General features: G+C 40.9%; 1 protein-coding gene across 1 annotated transcript; it reads left to right on the forward strand.

The window, feature by feature from the left end:
* Positions 1–1025: 1025 nt before the first annotated feature.
* Positions 1026–8734, forward strand: DYNLRB1 (dynein light chain roadblock-type 1). Its single transcript, XM_075177560.1, has 4 exons — positions 1026–1143; positions 4505–4580; positions 6095–6262; positions 8287–8734. Exons 1-4 carry the CDS (start codon positions 1141–1143, stop codon positions 8328–8330), a joined length of 291 nt encoding a protein of 96 aa, XP_075033661.1. The 5' UTR covers positions 1026–1140; the 3' UTR covers positions 8331–8734.
* Positions 8735–13618: the final 4884 nt, after the last annotated feature.

Raw genomic sequence — 13618 nt, forward strand, 5'->3', positions numbered from 1 at the left:
CCATACAATCCACAGTACCGCATTAATGTAGATTTTTGTGCGCAACCCATAGGGTTGTGAAGCAAAATTTGCATTATACGGTACCGTATTATTGTCAATACGGCGCAGTTTTCACGGTAACGCGTGTTACCGCGGACCGGAAACCTAATTCAATACCCCACACTGACTATCGATAGAAAGACCTCACAAACCCGAAAGTCACCAATGGCATCGTGTCTCCTTGAACCTGCATTATTATACAAGTTGGCTGTACAAAGATCCCTGGAGGTCAGTTTGCATTGCTCTGGATGTTTCATAGTTAAATAGCAAAGTGTCTCATAGGAGAACAGTTTATATTGTAGCAAAATTAGGTGTACAAGTTTTCCATAAGGGAGAATTGGTCACTCTTATTACACAACTGTACCCTGGCCCTGGAAACTCCCACACTTGCATTGTAGTGTATAGAAAATGCAATAGTACATCAGCACTTGGAGGGACAAAACAAGACACTTTAACCCCCCAAGGAACAGGACATACATGATTTTGTATTGAAATAATGAAAGGATATACAATTTCTACTTGAAACCCCTCCCCTTGATTAATTTGATGTTGGCCTTATAAAATGTAATTCATCGTTTGTACAGTTATGTATCTCTCTGTTCTGGTTTACTCATAGCACCCTAGGAAAAAGTAGTTACTAAACATATTAACACTAACAGTTACCGTTTCCTTTATGATCACTACTTGGGTGAAATTATTTTTCAAAAGTTGGCAAGTATGCACAAGCAACAATTATATGAGAATGCTGGACACGTATGAACGATTATCTGATTTACAGTTAAGCATACTAGCCACCCTATAATTATAATAAACAAATCGTTCAATCCCTGTGACAAGGCTACTTAATAATAGTTCTGAGGGAGGCCATTTTACCATGGTCAAAAACGTATTGAGGCGTACACTGCGGCTTCAACAAAATGACTCCTAGCGATGAAGACATGCAACTTGTTTCGTATACCGTCTCTCTATTGGGCGTTTCCTATCCATCTGAGAACCTTTAGCATCTGGGTGGAACAATTGCGGGTTTGGTCGTTTGGTGACGCTTGTCTGCGCATGCTCTATGTAATCTGGTGACACCGGAACGGACGGAAGGCTGCAGACATGGTAAGTGATGTACAGAGGTATGGTAAAACCAGCACAATATCGGCTCAGTGAGCTTTCTGTATCACACATCCTGGGCTGCGGTTATTAGATGGACAGAGCAAGGATCAGGCCAGAGGTGACGTCACCGGCCTCAGCTGTCATTGGCTCTCCACCTGAGATGGAACCTTATACCTGTCATTCATTTCATAACATTCTAATACTGTGAATTTAAAGATAAGAGCAGTGCTTCCTAATAATGCTCTAACGGTGAGATCATTAAACTGTGGTCCTGACAGAAGATCTGGAAACTCAGTACTCTTGATGATGATGATGATATGGGTAGGGCCATATGACTTGTAGGGTCAATTCACATATGCTGTTATAGCAAACTCCAACACTTAAAACTGCATTGATGGCTTAAAAGATGTTACAAAATCTTAAACACATAGAATGTAAACCTGCTCCAGGTCTCCTTTAATTTCAAATATCTCACTAATGCCCTCATATTCTTGTACATTTGATGCTGTTGTAAAGATGGCCTGCAAAATTGTGATGGCATGCTTGGCCCTTCAATCTCTATAAAGTTACACAAACCCATTGAAATACAGACAGACCGAGGGGGCCCTTAGAGGGATGTCTATGGCCTTAAGGTGGGTAGCTATAGTTGTGCTCTTCTGTACATAACAATTGGTTATGTGCTGTTATTGTGTTTATTATCAAATAAGGGGACCTGCAAAGCCACTTTCTTGGACTTTAATTGTAATGAACATTATGTAGTTTAAATAGGCAGCAGATCCTGTAAACTCGCTCTGTCACTGTTATAACATTGGCATTGTTCTGATAGACAATTCCAGCTAAATTGCAATTTATGGCCTATGGGACTTTCAGCCAGAATTTTATTGGAAGGCTTTATGTCAAGTTGCTATTTTATATCCAACCTATGCTTCGGTTTTTGTTGTACAACCTCCACTTTCTCTAGTTTGTTGAATTGTTGGTCAGTGAAACAATAATAGGTAATTGTTTATCATGCTGTGGTGCTAGAGTGGCACCTATATAAAGAACTGTTTCCACACATCTTTATCACAAGCTGGTTTCATATTTAGCTCTCCTGGCAGCGCTACTAGAGTGACTCCCATGTAATTACCAGATGTGATTAAGTATTTGAGAAAAGGTTGCACAGAACTGTCAGAGTTGTGGAAACATCTGTGACAGTGCTGCTAGTGTGAAATCCGTATAATTAACAAGTAACCAAGTTTTTTAAATTCTCAAGTGGAATATCCTTAAATGAGGAATCCTGCCCAGCTTGCCTGCTGATGGCTGGCCATTGCTTTATTTTATATTTTCACATTGACTTTCTCAAATACCATTGTGTGCTTTCCAAACATTTATTTAAGTGCAGAATATCTAATTTTACGGATAAAGTCCGCTGCCCTCTCAGAATGACAGGGATCATATATTGAGGAGCCTTGCTGTATATCGGCTTCCCTCAGAGGATTTTTCTCCTGGTAGAAAAATGTTGAAATTCTGCTATTTTGGCACATTGCTGATGTTTATGTTTTGAGCACTGACCAATCAGTGCCCTGGCCATAGTGCCCGCCAAAATGTGTTATAGGAGCAGAATTTCAACATTATCCTGCCATGAATCAGCTGTTGGACACCTATCTGGATGGTGGGTAACTGCTAAATAGCAAGAATCCTAGACTGGCATCTGGGCAGGGGATCTACTAATAAAATACTCCTGTCATCTGCCCAATGTTCTCTGAAAGAATTGTGGATATCTGAAGTCGTAGTTATATCACACAGCATTATTTTATACACTAGGCTAGCCCTGCATAGGTCCAGGCACAGTGCTACATTTATCACATTTCTGAAGGATTTAGTCCAGGGGGTAAATTTATCAAGCTGCGGGTTTGTAAAAGTGCAGATGTTGCCTAAAGCAACCAATCAGATTCTAATTATTATTTAGTACATTCTACAAAATGACAGCTAGAATCTGATTGGTTGCCATAGGCAACATCTCCAATTTTGCAAATCCTACTACTGTATGTAGTCAGCACATTGGATTGCAGGTCATGTATGTGTTTGATATGATTGTGAGTTCAAATACTAGTTAAGATCCACTAAATAAAATCATGTTGGCACTGTAAGCTAGGCTCAGATCTGCAAACTAAATAGAAAAAGCAGAAATGTCATATTTCTGAAAGGAAGAGACACCATATTTATCAAATATATAATTCTTTGTTGATAAGTGTAGGTATAACATTTACCCCAAAGACGCTCCAATTATGACTTATTTGGTATGACAGTATGGTGATTTTAGTTAAATTTACCGTCTGTGAAGGGTAGTATAGCTAAAAATGCGTTCTCTTTCTGATGCCAAAAAAGGAATTAAATGATTGTTTTATTGCCATTAGAAATGGTTCTAGGGCTGGAGAGTTGGTGGCCTGTGGGCCAGAAGCAAGCCTGCATTTGTTTATTTTATATTAAGAGTCTTCACTGTACCATTATATGATGTAATGCTAGTAAAAATTTCTAATAATTAATAGCAACAAATCAGCAGATAGCTTTGATTGCTCTTTTGCACATTAGGCAAAACAAATTTCTATTTTCTGTGATTTAATGCCATTTTGAATTTTTTAATAAATATCTCTTAGGGGGTAATTAAGTTGCCGGTGATGTGGTGCGATGGCATTGTGCCGTGCACATTGACAGCAATTACAGTAGAAATCTCCGCTCATTTTAGAGGTGCAAGAAAAAATGAGCAGAGATTTCTGTCAAATTTGCGATGTAGAGTGTTTCACGGACATTCCGGAGACACTTCACAGCTGATTGAATTCCCCCCTTAATGTTATGAATGGTTTCAACCCACATATATGCATATATAACACATACTTTCGCTTCCCTATGAAAAACTTGTATGGTATTGATTTATATAGCATATTGTCTGCTGTTGTATCAGATTTCCAAACAGAGGTCCCGGTAATCTGTACTTGGCAGTATAACAGCAACATAGCACTTTTTAAATTCACCTGAAATGTTTCCTGATGAAGCACTATGATCAGTATTCCTTTCTGCAAAGCCATAAAGAAATTTTACATTCCACTCCTGAAAGATGTCCTATCTCCATGTCTGTAACATCAGCAGGAGAAGACCGCAGTCCAGTGTTGGCTAACCTGTGACACTCCAGGTGTTGTGAAACTGCAAGTCCCAGCATACCCTTCCAGCAATAAGCTGCTATATATTGGCAAAGCATGCTGGGACTTGTAGTTTCACAACACCTGGAGTGTCACAGGTTAGCCAGCACTGCCGTAGTATGTAGATTACAGGCAGTTCCGCTGTAAAGCAAGACACACAATAGGTTTCCTTTTTCTCTGTTTTGCAGGCAGACGTTGAAGAAACATTAAAGAGGATCCAGTGTCAGAAAGGAGTACAGGGAATTATTATTGTAAATACAGAAGGTGAGTGGACACCTATTCGGTGGGAATGGAGAAATGTTTATGATGTGAATAATATTTTAATTGGACAAACACAAAGTAAGAAAATCTACCCAGTTTTGCAGTAGCAGAATTATTTTCACACTTACCATCAATAACCTCAAGGTCACATTTAGCACTTATAATGAATGCAGCTAGCTAAAATGAAAGTATACCCGCTAGTCATGTTAGTTGTAATGCTGTTGTCTCCTCACAATGGAGATAGCCATTTTGTTGGCTGAATTAGCAGCCTATTTACGCACTAGGAACCAGGGACATCACTCAGGCTTAAGGCACAAATTGGCAAAATTACTCCTGCATCCACTGTGCCATATGTACAATGTATAGTGAAATGCTGTCTTGAAATAAATAATTATTAATTTTCCTCACTATGAGCTGCAATTGTTTTGTTTGAATCACTGACAATCACTTAATTGCCTGATTAACAATGCTTTTATCGTGTACCTGCCACCTTCAGATTAAAACATATATTATAAGCTTACGTATTATTATTATTATCTTTGACTTATAAGGCGCCACAAAGGGTCCGCAGCGCCGTACATTACATATACAGAAAACAGAACCAAGACACAACATGATACACAAATATATATAAACACAGGGGACAGGGTAAAGCAAATCAGATTATATCTGGGACAGATAGTGAAAAGGATGGTAGAAATCAACAAGAAGAAGGCCAAAGCTTAAGAGGACAGGGAAAACAGGGCTAGCGAAGCAGGCCAAGAGGTACAGAGGGTGAAGGAACAGTAGAAGGAGCACAAAAGGAAAGAGGGCCCTGCTCATGAGAGCTTACATCCTAAAGGTAAGGGGGAGACACAAATAGGGTGGTACTAACTGGGGGAGAGAGCCAGGACAAGGGAGTTAGGAGGAGAACTGATAGACTTGAATAAAGAAATGAGTCTTAAGGGCACGCTTCAAGCCTTTGAGAGTAGATTCTAACCTGATGGAACATGGAAGATTGTTCCACAGCAGAGGAGCAGCCCGGGCAAAGTCCTGAAAACGGGAGTGAGAAAAGGTGATCAGTGAAGTAGTGAGGGGGCGTGTAGGAGTGTAGGTAGAGATGAGATTGGAGATGTAGGGAGGGGAACATTGACTAAGAGAGGGTGAGGAGTTTAAATTTGATTCTGTAGGGTACACTACTTACAATATAACAGTACCAGGAATTCCAGTACTTAAGGAAAGAGTGTTGACTTTTCCCTTCTAGTCAAATTTGGCCTTCAAGACAACCAACAACGTACGTTGATTCCCATCCCTCAAATAACACAGGTTGCCTTGATTGTCTTCACTTCCAACCTGAGGATAATAATAGTAGATAGATTCAGTTTTTTCATTAATTGGCTTATGGCCTTGCTGGGGCCACAGATATCCTCTACTTGATGGGTCCCTAAGATAAATGGCTATTACATGTAAAAATGCGTTTTGTGACATAACGACATTAGCCTGGATATTTATGTATGGAATGTCTGGTCCTCTTACAGGAATTCCCATTAAGAGCACAATGGATAACGCGACTACTGCACAGTACGCAGGACTCATGCATCAATTAGCAATAAAAGCCAGAAGCTCAGTACGGGACATTGACCCTCAGAACGATCTGACGTTCCTCAGGGTCCGATCCAAGAAAAACGAGATTATGATTGCTCCAGGTAATGTATCGCTGCTTGGTAGGCGACTTGTGGCTCTACATGTTTTGCTTGAGAATCTCAGGATGCCCTGTGTCAGACAGAGCCAGTAAATGGGATTAATTAAAGATGTGTTCTGGTTTAGATTAGACAAAAAATACATGTGCCTGCAGGACAAGGGTGTCCGAAGGTTGCAAATCCTGACTTAGTTTGAGTCATAATTTTATGCTTTCCTTTTTTTATCTTTTTAGATATCTTTGTTGAAGTCTATTAAACTGTTGCAAACTTGGTGATGCCAATAAATGCAACACACACACTTAACAATTGGGCCTGCAATGCGAATCCCACTTCTCACACCATATTCACCAACACCACTCCCAGATCACATTATAGTATTCAACTACCACAGATTGGGCTACCAATTACAAAGACTTATTTCTCAGACTAACAAATATCATGTCCCAATGATGGAAGTAAAAAGGAAAACATTGACATAGGAACAGTATAAGTGTTACTAGGTGAAGCAGTAATCAGTTTGTCCATCCACACGGTAGAAACTTTTCTAGATAGCCCCTGTTATACAGGTTTCCTGGCAGAAGGGCTGACATTAAGCAATGACGTCACAGAGGATTTTGTAGGAGACACAGGATTGCTTCTGGTTTACGCCAATCTTATTCTTGGCATAAAAAGTTATTTACAATGATAAGGTATGTCTTATTCTATTCAGTACAAAACCATTGCCAACCACAATAGTAGGCCAGAAGGAGAGAGCAGGTACCTCTATTATTTGTGAGCTCACGGAGGCAACATTCTTCCAAACTACCTGGAATTTAGGACATGCCCAAATCATGGGTGAAGCTACCTGATTGGACCCGGCAGCAAGTGTATAAATCTGAAATAGATGGGTATATTTAGTAGAGGTAGGATAGAGTAATATAAGCTCCATAAAGAAAGCAGAACTTAATTATTCTCTTTAGGAACTAGTGGAGGAGTGTGTCCAGGGGAAGTTGGGAGGCATGTCCCTGCTCACCTTGGCGTTCGGGTGCCGCATGCACCAGAGAAGGGGGTGCCTCTGGTGACCGCAGAAATTCAAGGGTGTGTTGGGTGAGAGGTAGTTTGAGAGCGGCCCAGCACTTCAGAAACCAATGTTATGTGGACACGATCCTAATGTGACACGGTCGCATATCTCTTTCAGAGCAGGCACGAATGTGTCCTATCTTAGAACTGTCCAGTATTGGGAGGTATGATTAAAGCTATTGGGCCTAAATGCAAATATTTTCCGTACATCATGGTGCCTGTTTAGTTTAGAAGATACGGCACTATTGCTGCCATGTGGAGTAACGTTTACTTTGTACTGCATAACACGTTTCACCCTGTGTAACCTTTTCTGTGCAGACAGGATGCAAGCACTGGCTGCTTCAGCCAGGTTACAGGCTGCTTGGTGATGTCAGCAGGGAGAGACACATACTGTTTAGTGCTGGTGTGATTCATACAGTGGATCATGGGAAGTGTAGTTTAAGGTCACAATCATTCCACACAATGTTGGGCTGACACACCTGGTTGCTGACTAACCACCCACCTACCAAGACTACATTTTGAAAAGATACAAAGCCAACAAATTGTCACTGGAGATCCACAGAAGCTCCTAAAAACATTTATGGGATCCTAAAAATGAAGTAAAAATACATATGCATACTGTTTTGCGATGTCTACTGTATGTTTTGTTAATTTACTACTTTGGTTTTGTTTTGCATTGAAATAACAATAAAAAGACTTGATTAATAAAAACACATATGCATGCACAGCTTTAGGATAGTGTTTTAACGGGATCTGATGCTGTCCATTAAGCTGAGAATGCAGTCATTTGAGTTGCTGTGACATCACTGTCTCTATGAATCTACCAAGCCACACAGAGCATTTCTGCAGAGCAAGGCTCCAGTTCTTTCATGTACATTATTCAGTTTAGTTATACACTACCTTTTCTATATATTAATGTTGGGTTTACCTGTTTTACAATAATGTTTACATTTGCCTCCATTTATTTTCAGATAAAGACTACATGTTAGTTGTCATCCAACAGCCATCAGAGTGATCCCATGGATATTGGCGTTCCATATTTTTATGTTCTATATTCTTACTTGCCATTTTGTTTTGGCCCTGGAGCTGCCGAATGAACGCTCGGGTCCCACAGATCATGACTGTTTTCCAGCATTATTCACATATCTATGACATGCCCTCCAGTGTCATCACTGCAAGAGGAACAATACACTGAGCACTGTGGTATCAGGTTTATGTCTCCCTCAAACGGACTGTAACCCAATTAATATACAATGTTGTAATAAAGCGCTTCTGTCTCTTTAGTGCTTGTAACAGCCCTTAGTAAACTGTTTTTTTTGTTTTTAACATTTTTGCTACTGCCTGGCTTTGCTGTTTCACCATTTGGAGCAAAACAGTTACATGTAGTATTAAAAGACCGAATTAAAACTTGAGACATTATATCCATGTGTTTCTCTTCATTTAAGCCTCTTCTACAATGGACGGTGACTTACGTATGTGAATGCTGCAGATAACGCAAGGACTGCTTAGCCATTCTGCTGCAGCAATTCACATGGCATCTTATTCTTTGTGACCCCCAAATGTGTGTCGTCTTCATCCAACTGACCGAGTGCCAAATGTCCGGTTCTAGTTCAACTTGGCCAACTTGAGTGACCGCATTGGACTGTGACCCTGTCATTCGGGCTGAGCAGTAGGATGGCTACATGTGTGACCATGGTTTGCAAGCAGTTGTAGGCTACACATCCTAAACGCAGCATCACACAGCCTAAGGCTAGGAACACACTGCAGCGTTTTTGCCAAATAATCTGCAAACCGGCCAACAAACGACCGTTCGGTCGGAAGTCGTTCCGAAGTGTCGATTGTCGGCTCATTTGGTTGGTCAGTTGTTTAATATTTTCCAACCAATCACCGACTGACCGATCATGTAGTGTGTATACACTCATGCTCACGATCTCCATAGATTTTACAGAGTTGTGTTCTTTTCAGCCGATGCTAGCAGTGAATGTCCCGGTGAATAAATGTAGAGAGTGCTGTAGAAGGAATAATTCATTTGTTCGTTCCGAGACAGAATGTTTCGTTTCAGAATCACAGAAGCTAACGAAATTCGTTCGGACATGTGAATAGCTATTACAAGGTGGTTTTAAGCAGTGTGACAATGAATGAATGTTGTACTGTCATTCTCTGAAGACTAGAGGACCAGATGAAGAGCACAGATCCGAAGGTAAATCGTGTCAGTGTGTATGCACGAATCGTCAGACTGATCGGACTTTGTCGTAGGTTCAATTGTTTGAGATAACATGACGGTCGGAAAATTCTTCAGTGTCTACCTAGCCTTACTCGAGCTAGCATAAATATTTGTAAGATACATGTTATAAAATACAAGTATAATCATTTATTCATATAGCACCAGCAGATTCCATAGCGCTTTACAATTGGAAGCAAACAGTAATAAAACAATACTGGGTAATACATATAGAGAGGTAAGAGGGCCATGCTCGCAAGCTTACAATCTATGGGACAATGGTTTTATACACAAGGGTAAGTACTACATCACATTGAATATTTGTCCAGCTAGAAAGCAAATGTTGCAAAGTATTTAGTGGGCTGTATGCTCAGTCACACAACTATGTTGGTCAGAGGGTTGTTGTCTTATGTTAGCTGTGTAGAGGGTGGTAATAGGGTAACCTAGGGAGATTAAGATGGTGGTTGAGGAATATTATAAGCTTGTCTGAAGAGGTGGATTTTCAGAGAACGCTTGAAGGTTTGAAGACTAGAGGAAAGTCTTACTGTGCGAGGGAGGGAATGCCATAAAGTGGGTGCAGCCCGGAAAAAAGTCCTGTAACCGAGAATGGGAGGATGTGATGAAAGTGGAAGAGAGAAGTATCATTTCTAGATCTACTTATTAATTCTGAACAGCTAAATTTGTGTGTTACAGGTTTTCAATGGCCTACACTTATCCAGCTATATCCCTAGCCGCTGCCTGCTTCATTATAGACTCACATCTGAGTGGACTGTGTCATAATACCTTATTTGCTTATCTTAAATAAAATCCTAGTTATAGACTTCAACAGAATATTGTCGTTCTACTGTCAAATAATCAAGATAAACTTTTCATTGTATTTTCATGGTATGATCAGTTTCTCGACAGGCAGGGCAGGGGGGCATCTGCCCTACGGGCTGGTCTCATGGTGGGCTACCTTGTGCTGGGTCACTGGACCACCTGTATTTTTTTTCTTTAAAAGTTGAGTCTTGTTCTCCAGGCTAAAAATTACCAGCCCCCCCCCTGATCAGTTTGTCTGATTTTACCACGCCATTGAACATGCTGGTGCTTTACATATAAACACCAATTAGTATAGGAGGCTTACTTTGTATTGTTAAGTAATCCAACACAAGAAGACATTGCTGACAACTAATGCTCTGTCTGGAAGAGAATAATGGAGAATGGGTGGTTGTCTGCAGCAGCCACTGCCTAGATCCTACCTGTCTGGCTTTGCTTTCAATGCAGCGCCAGCCAAACATGCATATAGTAAATACAGCATAATAAAGGGTTGGTGGCCCAGGAGAAATCTGTTTACTGCATTATGCCAGGCTGACCAGTCATGGTTCAATATGGCAGCCATACAAACAATCGACCAGGCAAGACTGACTGAGCTTGACTCACTTGTATTTCTCTTAATATTTTTTTAAACCCTGTATCTCAGACATCATAATCTGTAGTGAATGGAAATGATTTTCCAGGAATTCAGCTTTTTTTGCCCCAAGATGAATTAATATTTAGTTACCAAATGATGTCTGCTTCAGCCGCTCTCCTTAAATGTAGGCCAGGGGTGGGCAAACCAGTCCTCAAGGGCCATATAACAGTTCATGTTTTTAGGATTTCTTTAATCATGCACAGCTGAGTTAATCTATTTGGCTGGGTCAGTAATTATCCCAGCTGTTTCTACAGACAGAAATCCTAAAAACATGAACTGTTATATGGCCCTTGAGGACTGGTTTGCCCACCCCGGATGTAGGCGGATGCAACATTAAATATCTTAGGGCAGGTGTGCAAGCATGTTTTTACTGTATTTATATGTGTATGTTACACATAGACGATCATCTGTATATGTGGCAATAACACAGTCCTCTTTCCATATACCATCCCTAACCTTTTGTTGGCATTTTGTTGTCTGATCATCGGTGCTGATGCTTTCCATGAGAAGCTGGTAAGGTTCAACCTGTAAAAAGCATGTGTCTGTATATTCTGTTGAAATTCTAATAGTGTAGGACTGGTCAAATTACAGATGACATTGGTTGTATCATACACAGCTACCTAGTACTTGCTCTCCTGTCTCCTCTTAGAACTTCCTGACTTTGTCAGGCCATGGACACAAGTTGTCAAAAGTACATCCCTGGGACGCTGACTCCAATGTGTGTCATAGTTTACAATTTAGCTGGTGTTGGATCTCTACTAGCTTGCTCCGTTATTCCATAGATTCTCTGTGGATTAAGATCTGATAACAGCAGTGGCCACGTCACTGCCGTACTTCTGTAGCCATTGCCGCTCTTACCTTGTGCCATGAACCATTATATTGATTAATAAAGCTCCTTCACAGACTGATTCACCTGCACCTTGTTGTTTGTCGCCAGCAGGAGTAGAAGTCGGTGGTGCTGTTCACTATACATATTTTGCCATCCTTGTTGCACCTGTCCTAGTTAGCGGTTAGTTGACTGATTGTATTCTGTCTATAACTTTGTGTAACCGGCATCATTTACTTGTGGCATAGGAATGGGTAATTTACCAGTGATATGGTAATACCATTGTAATTGTATGAGTGTATGTTTTTTTATTACCACTGGAATATGTAGAGCCTTTTTTTGGCATGGTCGCAGTCACTGCATGATGTAATGACACTTGCTTTAAAAATAAGTGCTAATAAAGCTGATCAGAAGTTGTTACCATGAAGTACTATTTCATTGTCAGTAGGGAGTCATAGCTCATTGGCTGCCACATTACCCTCCATCAAATCGGATGGCTGGACGGTATAACTACGGAATGCTGATGTGTGAACATTCTTCCTGGCTCTCAGTCACACATACAGACTGGGCCTTATAACCATTCCTGGGATGGGCTGATCCTGTGAAGGTGGAGGCCGGGACCCTACACTGTAGGACAAATTAGAGCATTTAACCTAGAGCTTATTGTCTGCACAGCTGTTACAGGTGCACTCTCTGGTGCCTATTGCAGTTGTGGATTTACTTTTGGTGTCTGTTCTCTCTGAGACAAGAGAAAAAGGTGTAGGAGAGGGGAAAGATATATAGTAAAGAAGTGCACTCACTGGTCTTTATTCAGAAGTGTAAAGCAGTGTGTGCAAATATTTCAGCCAGTGACCTTTGTGAGGGCAGTGGATTAAAGTTGTAGTCCTGGGCAGTGTTGTTCTTCCTGATGCTCTTATGCGAAATCACCTATTGTCCACAACCATGCCACGCTCATATCTCTTGTCTTTTATCTCCCAATAAAATAACCCACAGTCTGTACTTGGTATCTGTCAAGCTACTTCAAACACTGTCACTGATAACATGGGAAGTACAAAGTACATTGTAACCTGGCCACTCACTGTATACTGCAATATGTTAACACTGATCAAATTTCTGCTTTAATACATGTGCAAGAAATATCCTGCCCATGAGAACTGCCCTGTGGTCTTTTATTCCAAGGGATCCTACAAATAATAACATGCAACTGCTGAGGTGTTTATTTATCAGGCATCCAGAGGTCAGGATGGTAATTACCCTTTCAATTGTTAACCTTCGGAGACAGTCCCACTGCCCTGGTTAAACCCCACCATACTGTTTCTCTGTGGCTTTGGTAAAATGCAATTGCTTAAATTCCCTCAGTATGCTTCTAAGGGTACGGAAACACAAGCAAAGCCCCATGCATTGAGTTCCTCCTGGTCTAGAGCAGAGTAACAGGAGGATTTCAGGACAAAACATAGACAAAGAAAAATAGTAGAAGACGTGTCCTGCTCTGCCCAAGTACCAATGTATATGTCCCTGGTGTTCCTAATAGGCCATCTAGATACAGGCTGATCCCGCAGCTCCGTCCAAGCACTGAGCAATGACCGACTTGGCCACACAAAGCGGTTGAGATCCAGGCGTCCGCTGTTCAAGATACACAGCTAGCTCACGTCTGGCAGGACTGAGGCCTGTTAGTGGGATAGCTCACACAGACAGAAAGCAGTCATCTTCCCCTCTCATTTACCAATATTTCTGATAATGATCCAATCAATTTTAAATGCTCTATTATTGTGCATCGCTGTCATTTTGTGTCACAAAAGCTTCCAA

Source organism: Mixophyes fleayi, chromosome 6 (genome assembly GCF_038048845.1).
Source record: "Mixophyes fleayi isolate aMixFle1 chromosome 6, aMixFle1.hap1, whole genome shotgun sequence".
Classification (NCBI taxonomy): Eukaryota; Metazoa; Chordata; class Amphibia; order Anura; family Limnodynastidae; genus Mixophyes; species Mixophyes fleayi.